General features: G+C 33.4%; 3 protein-coding genes across 5 annotated transcripts in view; 1 reads left to right on the forward strand and 2 right to left on the reverse strand.

The window, feature by feature from the left end:
* Positions 1 to 41: 41 nt before the first annotated feature.
* Positions 42 to 6,087, forward strand: LOC101242992. Of its 2 annotated transcripts, XM_009860560.3 has the most exons (17): positions 42 to 246; positions 431 to 492; positions 818 to 948; positions 1,004 to 1,049; positions 1,262 to 1,317; positions 1,477 to 1,578; positions 1,939 to 2,067; positions 2,465 to 2,613; positions 2,868 to 2,997; positions 3,347 to 3,441; positions 3,873 to 3,919; positions 3,976 to 4,031; positions 4,215 to 4,307; positions 4,628 to 4,744; positions 4,793 to 4,908; positions 5,449 to 5,560; positions 5,616 to 6,087. In XM_009860560.3, exons 3-17 carry the CDS (start codon positions 946 to 948, stop codon positions 5,691 to 5,693), a joined length of 1,329 nt encoding a protein of 442 aa, XP_009858862.2. In that variant the 5' UTR covers positions 42 to 246; positions 431 to 492; positions 818 to 945; the 3' UTR covers positions 5,694 to 6,087. The 2 variants fall into 2 exon arrangements, with proteins under 2 accessions (XP_009858862.2, XP_026690626.1); XM_026834825.1 differs by having other exon boundaries at positions 4,628 to 4,908.
* Positions 5,991 to 13,961, reverse strand: LOC101242972 (NAD-dependent protein deacetylase sirtuin-1-like). Its single transcript, XM_018812212.2, has 14 exons — positions 13,821 to 13,961; positions 13,320 to 13,422; positions 13,024 to 13,136; positions 12,501 to 12,625; positions 12,035 to 12,154; positions 11,553 to 11,645; positions 11,085 to 11,185; positions 10,565 to 10,671; positions 10,110 to 10,189; positions 9,528 to 9,711; positions 8,928 to 9,087; positions 7,569 to 8,221; positions 7,195 to 7,323; positions 5,991 to 6,801 (listed from the first exon to the last, which is right to left on the reverse strand). The coding sequence occupies exons 1-14, from the start codon at positions 13,921 to 13,923 to the stop codon at positions 6,689 to 6,691; spliced, it is 2,184 nt and encodes a 727-aa protein (XP_018667757.1). The 5' UTR covers positions 13,924 to 13,961; the 3' UTR covers positions 5,991 to 6,688.
* Positions 13,962 to 14,448: 487 nt separating this feature from the next.
* The window catches only part of LOC113474308 (neurogenic locus notch homolog protein 1-like), a 3,835-nt gene continuing 1,981 nt past the window's right edge, over positions 14,449 to 16,302 (reverse strand). The window contains exons 6-11 of one of the 2 annotated variants that reach the window (XM_026834817.1): positions 16,007 to 16,114; positions 15,805 to 15,912; positions 15,618 to 15,728; positions 15,301 to 15,394; positions 14,923 to 14,987; positions 14,449 to 14,840 (exon numbers count right to left, since the gene is read on the reverse strand). In XM_026834817.1, the coding sequence (XP_026690618.1) occupies positions 14,761 to 14,840; positions 14,923 to 14,987; positions 15,301 to 15,394; positions 15,618 to 15,728; positions 15,805 to 15,912; positions 16,007 to 16,114 (566 nt within the window). In that variant the 3' untranslated portion in view covers positions 14,449 to 14,760. The remainder of the gene's footprint in view (positions 14,841 to 14,922; positions 14,988 to 15,300; positions 15,395 to 15,617; positions 15,729 to 15,804; positions 15,913 to 16,006; positions 16,115 to 16,302) is intronic. The other variant, XM_026834818.1, reaches the window with a different exon arrangement.

Genomic DNA, 16,302 nt, shown 5'->3' on the forward strand with positions numbered 1-16,302 from the left:
CTACTTTCAATGGCCTGCCACGCAAGGATAAATAAGTTAAATAAGTGGTAAGCTAGCATGAAGTGTATGAAACAGAACACCTTTGTTGTAACTGTTGTTATGTTCAGTGTTCTCAAGACTAAGTTTATTCTCAACAGATGAAACAACGGTTGGATTTTCAACAGAATTAATCATTTTTATTGCGTTGTGTTGCGCCATTGGATTTTTACTGCTTGTTGTCATAGCTACAGTGGTGTTCTTTATAAGGTAAGAAATCAGTTTCAATACAAACATTAACAACTATATATATATATATATATGACATATAACTTTTAAGCTATTTTCATTGATTTCAGAAGATAAAATCAACATTGTAAAGGAAAATGTTAATATATATTTATTTAAGGAAATATATATTCTAATCAGTGTTTCCATTCACTTTGTTTTACAGAAGGCAACATAATGTTAATACGAGGAATGAGCAACACTGCAATTGTGATAAATCTTATAAAAGTAAGGTTTTAGTTCTTTGACTTTTACAATTTTTTTGAGAAAGTTCCAACCCAGTGGAAACCCAAAAACAATCAGCCACAAAGTAACATACGTGGTAGCTTATAAGCGGGCACAAGGTGTATAAAACAGAACACCTGTGTTATAACGACTACCATTTAGTTAAATTCATTCCTTTAATTGCCCAAAGTAACATCAATCACCCACTAAATTACATACGTGGTGGCTCATAAGCGGGCACGGGGTATATATAACAGAACACCCGTGTTATTACGACTGTCATTATCCCAAATTACATTCATTCAATCATTTGTCAATTTTACCATAGATGACGTTGTATACGAATGCATTGAGGACCTTGTCACTGATCATAGCATTGATAAAACTAAGCTTTGGGAAACATGTGAAGAGTTAAGTTCAAATTCAAACGCTGGGTACATTCTACAGTATGGAGAAATGGTTTGCATTTTGATTAATTATTATTTATTTTTTTTTAATAAAGTCTTTATTTCAGATGAAAAAAATAGATTTTTCGGAAAAAGTTGATTCAGATGAAATGTGTAAGTTGATATAGTGTTTGATGTTTCGTCAGTTTTTAATAAAATTATAGCAATTACATCGGAATTTAGGTACATTGGTGCGCTGTTAAATTTTGTTTCAAAAATGGATTCTTTCGGAGACCGAAAAATTGTGTGTCAGTAAAAATATTGTTACAAACCAAATAAAAGTTGTTTGCGCTGGTTAACTGTTTTACATTATTGATATTTTTTAGTAAAAATACCAATTCAACCAATCAGTGGGGAGTATGTGAATGAAGGAAATCCTCAGGTAAATGAATGAAAATATGTTATGTAGAATTTTTTTAAACAATTATTTAAACTGTATTTGAGTAAATATTTTCACTTAATTATCTTTTTGAATCGAGTATAAAAGGCAAACACTTTTGCTGTTTTTATAATAAGACTTTTAACTGTTTTTCTTTCCAAGGTTTTTATCGCTGGACAAGTGAAATGTTTTGTAAAATTCTGGGAGATGATTATGACGCAACAATGCAGGGTTATTGTGGGGTTTCCAGAAACAAGAACTCAAGTAAGTAGTTTTGTGTTTGTTGTTCACTCTAGAAGATACTAGGTTCAAGGCTCCATGCTGCAACTAATGTGGAAATATGTGTACTTGGGCATAGCCCCATGGTGGTTGGAGCAAACCGACCAGAAGATACTGGGTTCAAGGCTCCATGCTGCGACTATTGTAGGCGCACATGTTGTTGGGCAGACATGACCCATAAGCAGAAAAGAGGTTATAAAACAGAACACCTATATAGACCTGAAATCAACTTGGCTAGCTAAACCGCTTGCTGAAGATATATTAGGTGGACTCACCCATGCTATGCAAGGATAATTAAGTTACATTCATTCTCTATTAAAGAAACAACATATTGTGTTTTTTCAGTTTTATCCAAAAGTGAAAAGAAGTAAAACTTACGGCAATGTAAAAGTTTCAACATTGGAGAAAAGGCATTTCGATTATTTTAGCATTATTATACTGGAGGCTTTGAGCCAAACAAACGAATATGAAAGCGTAAGTTTGTAAATCTAACCTTACATTTATATTTAGATTTGTGTTGAGATTTACTGATCTCAGTATGATAACAGATATCTCTAAAAAACAGTGGTCACTAATGGTCTGTCTAAATTGTCAGCCATACATGAGAAACTTGTAAAAAGGCGGGCCTGAGGGGAAGCAGAACACCCATGTTATAACAAGTGTTTTTGCTGCACCAGGCGGAGACAAATTTAAAAAAACAGTGGTCACTAATGTTGTCCGCCATACATTAAAAACTCCTAAAGAAGAGGGCCTGGGATGTATGAAACAGAACACCCATCACAACTGGCATTGCTCCACGTGTGGATAAAATAGTTACATTCATTCATAGTTAGAGTAATTATCTGTTTACCAAAACTTTTAAATTATATAGATATCTCGGAAAATATTTTTGTTTGAGTTCAAAAATTGGGCTGATTATGATGTCATAAGCACAAGTTCTAGATTTGTTTGGTTTGTAAACAAAGTGACCGAAAACACGATAAAAATATCCGATGGCTCGAGTGTTATTGTTTATGGAAGGTATGAAGTATTATAATAGATGCTTCTTATTTGTAAACTGTATGTTAAGGTAATAGGCCAACTGTGGCTTAAATTCTAGGACTCGGCTTGTATTAATTTTTAACTGTTTTTTTAACTACATACATTGTAACTTGTAAGCAGGCACGGGGTGTATGAAACAGAACACCAGTGTTATATTGACTGTTGTTCCCTCGCCATGCAAAAAATAACTGTCAATCATTCCTACCTTAATTATTACATCATAATGTGTTCAGTGATGAAGCGTCCTCATTGTTTGTGGCATATCAGCAGCTTGCTCTTCATCTAAAATACAAAAACAAAATCAACATTTATCAACTAGTTGTTCAATTAAGGACACTGAATGCAAGATTCTTTTCAACAATGGTAAAGTATTGGTAAAGTATATTATAATTGTAATGCTTGTTGCCCACATTGGTTAGTGAGCCTTAATGCTACTATGTGACCAATAGATACAAAGTTGGGTGCATAATACTGTTACCATAGTGAGGACACATACAATGTGGGGTGTTGTTTTAATAATTTAGCTGCATAAAACACAGCTTTTCTGATAAGTTATACATGACAATCTATAAGCATCATATGATTACCCAAAAAGTTACATACGTGGTGGTAACTCATAAACGGGCACGATGTGTATAAAACAGAACACCCAAGTTATAACAACTGTCCCCACGCGACATACTTTTACCACTAACAGTGTTTCACATTCCAGGAAACTTACATTTTGCTTCATCAGTTGTTGTTGGAAATCCAAATCCTTGGAAACACTGATCTAACATTGTCTGAAGCTCGGGAAAAAATGACAAAGTTGTCAAGTTTTTGTTTATCCTGTTCAAAAGTTATTGAAATTATTGTTCACTTTTTAATGGGAATAATTGCATTATTGTCCTAATGTTTGGAGATTAAAACAAGTATATTACAAAAAAATAAGAGCCTTCAACAACTTATATTCAAGATTTTGTTGCAATTATCGGTCAATTTATAATGGGTTGTTTTAATACAACCTTAAAAGCACATATGTATGATATAATTGTCTTTATTTTAAACATTTGGTTTAAAACTAAAACCATCTTCAGTGATTTCAGAAGTTAAAATGTAATGTTTAAAATATGGCTGTAAGGTTTAAAATATGGCTGTAAGGTTTAAAATATGGCTGTAATATTAAAACTGACCAAAATATGGCTCCTATAACTGGTTATTTATTTAGTTGATTGAAACGTTTTCTTTATTATTACCAGGTCACAATTCTGGTTTCAGACAGAATTTGATTTCCTTGAAAAAACAGGTAATAGAGATTGCATTGTTACAAAACAAACAACATTATTACCTCATATTTTACAGTGAAGTATGGCAATAATGCATCAGTGGTCCTACCTGGTGATTTTGAAACAGAAATGGTAAATTTTACCTATATCTAATCATATTTGGTAATTATAACTTAATTTTTACATAAAACTAAATCATTTATTAGTAAAAAAAATTAAACTTTATTTTTGTTAGCTTTCATTTACAACCAACTAAAATCAAAACTAAATTTATTTTAATCAATTTTTGTAATATTACTATTTCTATAATTGCAGGTGTGCGTTACCTACACAGGGGATCTTCAAAAAGTTTGGATGAAAATTTTCGCACAAAATCCAGATCTGATTGTCTGCTGTGATAAAACAAAGGTAATTATGATGTCATTTATGTAAACATGAGCACCAAACGTCGGAATGCAGGGGGCCAAGCCTACCCTAGAGTTTTATGAATAAACCTATAGTAGGAAACAACAATCGTTATAACAGGAATGTGCATTATATAGTCAATAAACATTCAAACCAAATTTGTTTCATAGAAATACATGTGTAAGTAGCCCTGCATTTTTAAAGGATTGGCGCTTATGAATGTAAATAAAACTAAAGATGCTTTAAGGTCGCAAAAAGAGATTTATTTAACATAATATACACCTGGCAGCAACAACATATACTAAAAGTTGTGATTTTTACAGAGTTTAATGGATCTGGGATTCTCTGCAAAACTTCATCAGAATTTTGACCTAGTTTCATTGACTTTAAAAAACAATTTCAGGCTGTTGGATATAAAGAATAGAATAAACAATTCCAAGGTTCGTTTTATAATAAGTTGTGCTTCTTTTGACCTAAAGTATTTTCAGCGCACAGTTATGATGGAGTATTTGGAAAGTACAAAAACTTTTGAAGATTTAATTTTAGCATCCAATATTTTGTGCGGTTTGTGCAGAGAAGTTACCAAAGTTGTTGTCATAATCAGGTACTTTTATATTATTTAGTTAACTAATTATAATGGTTTAGTGATGTGGTTTAACTATTGGTGCGCTTGCATAGGACCAAAGGATACAGGGTTCTAGGCTTGACACTACCATATGGGCTTATATGTTTTAAGTTTGATACTTAACATAAAATACTCTAACCCAGTGTTTACTAATGGGTTTTCTAACTTTTTACTCCGACAGAAAAAAAAACATTCAAATAAGTTACAGATATGTGATAACCTGTAAGCGAGCATGAGGTGTATGAAACAGAACACCTGTGTTATAACGACTGTTGTTGCCCCACCATGCGAAGATAAATAAGTTACCGAAGCGTTAACTTTAAGCAGGCAAGCGGTGTATGAAACAGAACACCTGTGTTATAACGACTGTTGTTGCCCTACCATGCGAAGATAAATAAGTTACCTAAGCGTTAACTCGTAAGCAGGCAAGAGGTGTATGAAACAGAACACTCATGTTATAAGGACTAGCATGGCCCGCCATTCAAGAATAAATAATATCATTCATTCCCATATTTACAGTTGTGAAAGTTTGACAGTTTTATTATTATGTCTACTCACTGAAAGAATCAAATCTCAATCCAAATTTGATGTTTTTCGTGCTGTCCGTGATCTTGGATTGTTTGTCACAAAGGTATGATTGTGATGTCATAATAAACTATGCGATGTAATAAAGCTTCTTTATACAGGAACAATATGAACTCCTGTACAAATGCTTGTTGCATCATAAACAAGAAATTGACATATATGCTAACACTACCTGCTAAGAAATGTCTGCAAAAATTAATTAATTGTTATTTAAGTTGGTAGAAACTCGCAATAATATGGATTTTACTTGATTTTAAAATATAATTTCTGTTTTTCAATGAAAAATCTGTATTAGCTATTAATTCTTTTCGTGCAATAATAAAATTATTACTTGTATATATATACAGTTTTATAACTCTAGGAATGTTTTTTGTTTACTACCAAATGGGACGAGAAAATAGAATGAAAAGGTGTCCCATCTCCCCCACCCTACTATTCTTTAAGCAGTTAATTTGTCCAATGAAAAACTTAACATATAAAGACAAGGAGAGTTTTTATTCATTTCTTATAAACTTTCGAAATCAAGTTCTTGAAAGTGTCTTGGGAAATTTTCGAAATCAAGGCAGTGGGTGTGAAAAACAACGAAAATCACAAGAACATTTTACAAAAGAAAATAATCCCAATTCTTACAACCATCTTACAAAAACACACAAACAATTTATAAAGAACAAATTTGGAACAAAGAAATAGAATTATCAGAAAAGAATACACAAAATGTTGCCATATTTTCTAAATATCTAGTAGCAAAAGAGATTAAAACTTACGAAGACCATTATACCTAAAATAGCGAATGACATAATTTATTTGATATGTAGCTTTATAGTACAGAAAGTTTAAAGTTAAAAAAAAATACTATTCAAAAATGAGCCTAAAACGGCTCCAATCTTATTAAGACTTGTTTAATTCAGAGATTCGCAAACTTTTAGGGCACAACACACTTGCATTCTTTGGATCTGTTTGTGTACACCAAATTTTTATCATTTTTCATACTTGTAATTAGTAATTACTCAACATATTTTGCCTCCTTTTAGACGATAACATTGCTAAGTTTTACCAATATAGTAAATTACAAGCTACAGAGCTTTTCATGGCTCCAAGTTCCGTGGCATGTTTGAAGACACCTATGTGTTGTGGCACTCAGTTTAAAACCTCTGAATTAAACATTGCAATATTTTTATAATGAATCTGCGCATTCTGTACTACAACCAGATTGCATATCATTTGTATCCGCAGAAATATTTGTACTTTGGTCAGCTTCCGTTGTGTGGGGGGGTCCACATGTCATATCTGTACGAAAATACTTTTAATTATAAATCATAGAGATTAATAAAGGTCATTCAAATTGGTATATAGAGCTACAAGCATTATACCCCATTTTAAACCTGAAAATGCGAGTTTTAGTTTTGTAAATGGGTGAATAAACTTATAGTAGGCAACAACAGTCGTTATAACCAGATGTGCATTATATAGTCAATAAACATTCAAACCAGTTTAGTAGAACTATTTCGGCAATCTATACTTCACTATGCCTGCCATCTACAGTATAATATATGTAAGTAGTATTAGTGCTACAGTGGAAATCAATATGCTTTACTTATTCATAGAATTCATTACAGTCTGTTAGTACCCACAGCTATTTACTTTGCAATATCTTTGACTTAACAACTCTATGCAACTTACCACTACCATCATCATCTGAGGTGTTTCCAGTATCCGAACTATCACTGTCAGAATCGCTTTCCTCTTCAGGACTAACTTCAGCTCCAGCGAATATATATCGGTGGTCACTGTCGTAGTAGAACTTGCCAGCTAAAAAGGAGGAATTTGTAATACAGCAATATTGTTTAAATTTGTAAAAAATAACGAGAATTTTATTGTAACAGGGCAATGTGTAAAATTATAACACGGGTATTCTTTTTCATACACCTCGTGACCGCAAAGGAGTTACCACGTTTGTAATTTACTAATTTCATGAGTGACTATTTTTTCCCATATTTTAAATAAACCATGGGGTTGGAGCAATATCCTTTCATTTAATAAAACAACTTTATTACGAGGTAGTTTCTTGCTAATAGATTGCTTCCATCGACTTTTCCAAAACCCTTTCATTGACCCAACTTGATCTAAGTCATCTGTTGTTGATTTATTTTCATTTGTTTTATCACCGTTTGTTGATTCTGTGGCATCTGTTGATTTGTCACTATCAACATTTTTTTCACCAACTGTTGATTTTTCTCTGTTATTTTTTGATGTCTGTTCATCTTCTATTGATTTTTGATTGTCATTGGTGGATTTTTCATCATTAACATTATATTTGTGATAGTCGTTTGTTGATTTTTCAGTATCTGTTGTTTTTTTACTGTCTATAATGTTTTTTTCATCTGTTTTAGTTGACGTTTCATTCAGTGTTGATTTGCTTACATCTGTTGAGTTGTCACAATGAAGTACTGCATTATTTTCACAAGTTGAAACAGATTTACTTCGCTCAAATGTGTCTCCAGATGTTACATTGCTTTCCAAACTGTTGCGACCAACTTTCCCACAATGTTTCACATTCTCTGTCTCCTTTTCCAATCCATTTCCCAATGAGTTTACAGTGGATACCAATGGGGACATTGTGTGTGGACTTGAAATTGCTGCATCTGCTGTGTTGTTGCTGGTGTTGGGGGAAATTGCTGCATCAGGTAGTACAGAGATTTCGGTCAAGCTGAATGGAATAAAATGAAAAACTTAAAAAGTGTGGAAACAATATATTAAAGAAACAAGCCACTAAACATATACATGCTAGTGTGACTGGTCACCCAAATTTTAAACCATATTCAGCATCTTGATACTCTTACCCTGTTGTTAGGTATCTATGCACACAAGCAGAGCCTAAGTATATTGCATTCACCGCATTAATCAATAAGGTTCCCTATGTTTGACGACTATGAGTGTGACTGTATTTAACAATGTCACCCCAGATCTTACCCTGCTGTTAGGTGTCTATGCACACAAGCAGAGCCTAAGTATATTGCATTCACCACATTAATCAATGGGGTTCCCTATGTTTGACAACTATGAGTGTAACTGTATTTTAACAATGTCACCCCAGCTTTTCCCCTGCTGTTAGGTGTCTATACACACAAGCAGAGCCAAAGTATATTGCATTCACTACATTAATCAATGAGGTTCCCTATGTTTGACGACTATGAGTGTGACTGTATTTAACAATGTCACCTCAGATTTTCCCCTGCTGTTAGGTGTCTATACAAACAAGCAGAGCCAAAATATATTGCATTTACCACATTATTAATAAGGTTCCCTATGTTTGACAACTATGAGTGTAACTGTATTTAAAACAATGTTGTTGCAGATTTTAATAAAGATTTAATAATGTAACGCTCATGCCTCGAACATAAAACCAAACTTACTTCTGCATTTCGTCTACAAGTTCATTGAATTCCCCACCAAGTCGCTTGCTTATTTCGGACAGTATGACATCACAATCACCAAGTAGTTCAATATCAAATGTCATATGTGACAACGGTTCACGATTTATTAATAACTGAGGGATATGGTCAGGGATTGAATCTGAGTGAAAATGTACCAAAATAAAGGATATTGTAAATCAAGAGTTATTTTGCAGGTAATGAGACAACTCCGGCCTAAATCCCAAGGCCTTATGGCTTGGTACTTTGTACAAAGTACTGCATATATACTATTATCCATTGAAGGTGAAAAAATTAGGGTAGCATACAAAAAAGTTTGGGAAGCCTTGCTCTAGGTAACATAGCATGCCTCACATTAGGATTCAACCCATATAGAATGCAAGCGAATTAGAATTCTATGGGTGTTGACATAATGATTCAGTTCTTAAACCACAAGTTTCCTAACATGTCTCACAAGGAAATCTCCTAAGTGTCTCCATGCCTTACCATATGATCTTACCCATATAGAATATATGTCTGGTATAATCCTATGGTGTGCTTTCCATTAGGACCTTACACATATAGAATAGAACATTAACTTACTTGGAATGAGAGCAACAGGTCGAACTTTCAACGACGACCCAATCACGATTAAGAGATCCGCGTCGTCCTTATCGCTTGTCATTTGTCGATGGAATTGTTGGGGTAAATTCTCCCCGAAAAATACAATATCGGGTTTAATGACCCCTGGGTCATCGCTGGGGCAACGGGGGCAGTGGGGAACCACCTAAAATGGAGTAAATTTATATGTTAAATGGAGTAAATTTATATGCTACCTGGTATATATTGTGTTATGTCGTATACTATATATATGTATTATGCTGCCCGGCTTTATAAGTTAAATTTGATTTTTTATGTATGGCTGACAATTTACATAATCCATTTCTGACTACTGAGTTAGTGCAAACAAGCAAAAACAATGGTCAGCAAATTATAAAGTGACAGAAAAGTTTTATTGGACTTATAATATGTCTTGCAGCAAAAAAAGAAATTTTATTTTATGAATATTCTGTTTTTGTAAACATGTAAGCCCTAGTAACAGTTTCATTGTACTTGAAATATGGCTCGAAGTAATTTCTATAACTACAGTTCTCTGTTTGTAAGCATGTAAGCATTATCACTGACCTGGTTAAAAATATCTGCTCTTAATTCTTCACAGTTAGTCTTATAGTCGCATGAACAGCAGGAAGCAGTAGCAAAAGATCCTAATGGAATATAATGTTTAGATCTAATGTAGTTTATACGATAAGTTAGGACTTCTACTGTTTATAAGTTATGCACCAATGTATAAGTGAATGAATGTAACTTATTACTTCTACTTTTTTATGATGTACGGCTGACAATTTGAACAAACGGTTAGTGGCCTTTGAGCTAAGCCAATTGCCAGAAAGTTTTGTGCCTATGCATGTCTTTTTTATTAGAAAAGTGTCAAATTCATCCATTTGTAAAGGGAAAAGAAAAATACGTTTGAATTACCATTTTTCCATAGGAAATTTATGGTCAAATTTAAGCCAGACTATTTACAATTGAAATCAAACTTAGCCATTTTCAAAGAAAGAAAAGTAGGTAGAGTATCTTACCATGGCATTGTACCACCTTTGATATTCCGGCCACTTGTTCAAGTGTGTCGATGTTCTGTGTGTAGTTTCTTAATAATCTACCAGTCTTCTCAAGCAAACTTATAAACCTGCATATGATAGCACAGAAATGTAAAAAAACTTGTGGGAATGCTGACTACTTAAATATAAAGAATTATTGTATGAGGGTGGTCCTATGGCATGGAAAGTAATCTGGAATTCAGACCAGAGTTGGCTTATTGTTATTACCCAAAATCCTGGGTGCTACCAACCAAACCAAACTGAGGCAAAATACAGACACGGAATACTAGATATTCCATTCCATACGGGTGAGTTCTTATGGCATGGCACACCGGGAATTTATGGGACTTAATCCAGAGTTTGTAGATTACCATAATACCCATGGTGCTAAGACCCCAGTCCCCACTGAAGCAGTTTATTAACCCTGAATCATATATATTCTACTTTACGCTGTCCAGGGGATCTAGAAATTATGCCAAAGTTACGTTAGCATATATCATACCTGTGTGCTCTACTAGGCTTGAACTGGCCAGGATAAATCTCCTTTGCAAACTTGAAAAAAGGTCTTGGATCGTGTTTAAAATAATGTATATCAAACATTGCCTGTGGGAAAAAATGAAGGTAAAAATACAGTTTTTGGCAAACTTATCTTGTCTTTCAAAGTTTATATATATATATCTACCAGGGCTCTTCTGTAATTCATTACTTGAAACTTAACCCTGATGAAGGCGTAAAGAAGACTTGAATATATATGTTGCTAATAAATTACCACCATGGACAAAGCTTATGGAACTGGTGCAGTTGTTTAGACAAGGGAATAAACGCATACAAGAAGTATTTCGGCATACGTTGACGGTGCGGCTGGTAGACCGCGTGCAGTTGGTTAGTTGAAAAGTAGATCTTGGGTTAAAAAAGGTTTGGCACACCTGTGCTACACCCTGCAACAGCATATACATGACATATAACGCACCTGAGGATTGGGAAGATCAGGGAAATCAACAGACAGTCGCGAATAAATTCCATCTCTTGAGCGAAAGTCAGGTATTCCACACGACACAGATACCTGCGTGGAATATATTTGTAAGTGGCATTACTACATAGTGTGAGGGGGGGAACTTTAGGAAGGTATTACATGTGTTTTTCGTTCCATACACCTAGGGTCTGTTTAAAAGTTATCAAGTATGTAACTTTGGTGGTAATTGTATTTCTGTATGATTGACAACCTAAGAAAACAATGTGCCGAAGCAATTGCCACAAAGTGTCTTGCCAAAGGATACACACTTCTACAACGGTAGCAGCGTCGAGCTTCAAACCCGGTATCCTTTAATTACATATTTACAACATGCACACTTAACCACTCAGCCACAGCACTGAAATTTATTATGGGCTATGACCAGTGTTGCCATTTTATACCTTCATTACATAATTAAACCTTAAATAATATCCACTTACCCCAGCTCCGGTCAACACCAGGATTTTCTTAGATGTTTTAATAAGACGAATGGCATCGGATAATGTGTTCACAGTGTCTAGTTTCTTGCGTCGTTTCGGTTCACTGATAATGCTTAGAATCTATAAAAAAGCTCCGTTATAAACCTCTATTTAAAATGCTATATTCAAACTATACAAAAAAATGGTTTTAATTACTTGTTAAGCATATGTAATTAAACGAATAAAATTCAGTAGCCTACACATAACATGCTTAGCAGGGTAAGGGGCCAATCCTGCATTATACCCAATTCTCAGGGCTTCTGACATGCTGTCTCACTATATGGACTTAAACATATTAATATGAATATATCTTGTGTTAATTGGCTCTATACTCTGTATTTCATTTAAGGTTCTAACATGGGTTGCTGTAGGACCTCACTTTTTATAATACCCTAAATAACACAGATAGAAGTAAAATCTAACTCACCAGTTTCCATATAGAAAGCATATTAACATCAGGTGGTATAGGTGCAACATCAGGAACTAATTTGTACAAAATATCCCTTGGTTGGACGCCTGCTACCATTTGTGAATGAATCCATTCAAAGGCACCTATAAAATAAATAAACTTTCAAAGATCTAAAACAATACTACTGCCTTGTTTATGAGTAAATGGCTTCAATTAGGAGCAGACATTAGGGTGCAAATTCTGTATTTTTTGGCAATAAATAAAACAATACTAATGGGTGTGGATGTCCGTATTAGGAAAGACACCTAACAAACATTGTTTTAACCCAATGATCACGTTTGGCCCATAAGTTATAGGTTGTGATGGGCTAACTGTGACCAAAACCCCATGTCCCATGGCGTGTCTCACTGTAGGACCTCACCCACATAGAATAGAATGTGCATATACAATGTTGGGGTAATGGGCATCTCTGGCCTAAATCCCAGGTCACATGCAAATTTGTAGGACCTCACCCATTTAGAATACATACTACATTACATACCGTCAGTAGAAGGTTGCCAATCACTTTCACTTGCTTCAAAGCTCGAATCACTCATTGAATTTTGATTGACAGATTCCTCATTCTTTTCAGGATCCACTTTTGTATTGTTGGGTCTGATATTATAAGGTGGTAAGTTATATGAGGTAAAAAAATCAGCTGTTAAGTTAAATATACATATATATGCCTGCTGTAAATAACTAAGTTGCTAAATGAAGTACTGCTACTGACCACACCAATAAAAGCATTTCTGGTAACTTTAATAGAGTTATCACAGAAGCTAACAGTTATTTTCTTACATTTCATTTTTGTCAAGTTCCACTGAGCCTATATTCACACTGTTTGATGAGGATAACAAACTACTTTTCTTGGCACAATGTTGAGGTGTATTCTCTTCTGTTTCTGCATTAAAATATATATAAATATATTTATATACAAAGGTATAAAGATACAGTTATTTACTCAAATTTATGGCTTTAATAATGGATAATGTATACAAGGTAATATTGGTTTAAACATAAAACTTGTACAGGCTGTTTTTGTCCAATCTGGTAGTTTGTAAATGCATATATTATTTGACGCATGTAAATTGACATATCTATAGCATAATACTGTCATAACTAATAAAGATTGCTGTCAGCTTAGTAGAACACTCACACTTTTGAACGAAAGCGACCAACTCTATTCCCGCCATAAGTTACACTAGGATCGTAGGTGTTAATATACGCATACAGGAACCAAGTAGTGCAAAAATAAATGTAAAACGAACAGGAATCACTAACCAACACAGATATACTTACGAGGGTTTGGTTTTTCGTTTGTTTCTTTTACCATTGATTTATTTAGCCGCGGTTTCTTAACCGGTATGAAATCGTCAATAGGCCTACTTTTAACCGATTCCATTTTACTACCTGAGATGTTATTGTAAAATAATCTGAAAGCAAACTGCGATAAGAAGTTAAATGTAAACAACAACAAAACAATAACTTATATAACGCATACGCAACTTATCTCAAAACAAAGACTTTTAGTAGTGAATTCTGACAAATTTATATCCAAGCCGCCAAAATTTAGTGATGCCATTTGAAAAAGAAATTCTTACCAGTAAGAGGGGTGTAGAAAAAGATTCTGTAATGTTTTAACCAAAAGATCATTTAGCGAACGTAACGTTAACTGTACAAAACAAGCAATTTGGTTTCCATTTTATTTATCTTCCTAAGTTTCAATTCTGTTTATCTTCCTTAATAAAAAATCAAATTGACAGTTTAGACAACATGTGCCCGAGTGTGGCGCACAAGTATTATTTAGTATTGAGGTTATAATGATAATTATAAACAAAGAACTTACTTTTCAAATCTAATTTTATTTTATTTATCTTGTCTAATGCGATAACAAAGAACAAAGCTACTGTTTGCATATGAAACTGTGTAAACATTTATTTTAATACATATTATTATTAGATAAACAACACTATAATATATAAAGCTAACAATGGATTGGGCTTTTTATATTGAAGACTTAAAGATTAATGCAGAAGACATACAATATGCAGTGAACTAAAATTACACAGTTAATATAAATCATAAATACAAATTCAAAAATAAAACACTTTGACAAAATTTACCCCGTAGCGGATAAAATACATGGCTAAATTAGAAATTTTAGGTCATTTGTATGCGCAAATATGTTAAAATAATAAATTGTCATAATAACATGACTTAAACATGACCTAACATAACTTCATGTCGTACTCTCTTCGTCTGTATTGCTTACAATGTTACCGTATATGCCTAGTCCAATTTGAGAATCAGATTGTCGAACTGTTAATAGAGAAGTTTAATTCAAGTATGATTGAATGAATAAATAAACTTGTTTGACCCTTGCATGATTTACATTACATACCCTCTCTTGACATGTTAGAAGTATTGTTACTGTTTCTATTTGTTCTTTTTGAACTTGGTGCTGATCTAAAGAGATAAATGCATACAGTTAACTTAGTTGCAGATTTATCAACTGTTATTAATATCAGTATACGCATCAAATATAAAAATAACTGAAGCCATAACACCCTGTATTTTAAAATTGTATTACCAAAACAGCAATTCTTATTTATACCTTTAAAAACGATAGCAATCAAATTATTAAAGGGAATAAACAGCAAAACGATAGTCATTAAAATACACTAGAGATAGAAAATTATTGAAAAGGGCATCAGTTAAACGCATGCCTGTTATTCCCAACATTATTGTAATAACCAAAACATACAATATTAAACAATACCTTTTCTTCTTGACACAGCAGCAAATAGTCACTGCAATAATTAGCAGTACAAAACCACCCAATGTACCAGCTACTATTGGTATCCATGTTTTATCTAGTTTCAGATGAAGTGGAAAACGTTTAGTAATTTGAATTTAGAGCACTCTGTAGGTAATATTAATCTATAACAATTTGTATGTTTTATTCTTTTCAATACATTAAAGTAATATATCAGGTAAAAGTTTAATTTCATGCTTTGGTATTTGTTTTGCATGTATGTTTCTGTTAAACACATGTGTATTACCACCTTTATTATTGAGATAGACTTGCTATATTACCTATTTGACAAGTTGTCCCTTCGTAGCCTTTCTTACATTCACACTTAAAACCAGTTACAGCAGCATGTTGACATGTTCCTCCATGCTGACATATTTCCAAATCACAAATATCTAAATATAGATATATATATTTATAAAATCTGTGAAAGTGTGTGATCTATTTGGGCTGCAAACTTGCAATTATTACCTGTTTCACAATTTGCGCCGTTAAAACCCACTGGACAACTGCATATATGTCCACTATCAGTTCCAACACAAGTTCCACCATTTTGACAAGAATTAGAGGCGCATAAGTCTGTGAAACCACATTTTAATTTTTATACGTACAACCTTCAAGTATCACTAATAGAAAAATGCTAAGTTAACATTGTATGAAGTATATAGGTCACCTATTTCACATCTTGAACCAATATATCCAGACTGGCATTCACACTTAGCTTCACTACTTGTTTGGATGCAATTCCCACCATTTTTACAAGTGTCCTTCCTGCATAGCTCTGCAAAATAATTTGTAAAAGAGCCCAGTGAGATGTAAAATGAAGATTCTTTAACTTTGGAGAGTTTATGATAAAAACACCATAGCTTGGCAATGTGTTAAATAATGTAGCTTTTACTTTGTTACATTACGTATATTATAACTACCCTTACATTACGTATATTATAACTACCCTCTATTGCCCGCCGT

Source organism: Ciona intestinalis, chromosome 6, assembly GCF_000224145.3.
Source record: "Ciona intestinalis chromosome 6, KH, whole genome shotgun sequence".
NCBI classification, from domain to species: domain Eukaryota; kingdom Metazoa; phylum Chordata; class Ascidiacea; order Phlebobranchia; family Cionidae; genus Ciona; species Ciona intestinalis.

What these genes read in the sequence shown, in the direction of transcription:
- LOC101242972 (XM_018812212.2), bottom strand. Translation starts at nt 13,923, where the DNA reads ATGGAATCGGTTAAAAGTAGGCCTATTGACGATTTCATACCGGTTAAG. An exon ending in TGCTTTCTATATGGAAACTG is followed by an intron (nt 12,155 to 12,500) that starts GTGAGTTAGATT and finishes GCTTTTTTATAG; the next exon opens with ATTCTAAGCATTATCAGTGA. An exon ending in AAGCCTAGTAGAGCACACAG is followed by an intron (nt 10,672 to 11,084) that starts GTATGATATATG and finishes TATCATATGCAG; the next exon opens with GTTTATAAGTTTGCTTGAGA.
- LOC101242992 (XM_026834825.1), top strand. An exon ending in TGAATGAAGGAAATCCTCAG is followed by an intron (nt 1,318 to 1,476) that starts GTAAATGAATGA and finishes TTTCTTTCCAAG; the next exon opens with GTTTTTATCGCTGGACAAGT. An exon ending in AAAGTTGTTGTCATAATCAG is followed by an intron (nt 4,909 to 5,448) that starts GTACTTTTATAT and finishes CCATATTTACAG; the next exon opens with TTGTGAAAGTTTGACAGTTT.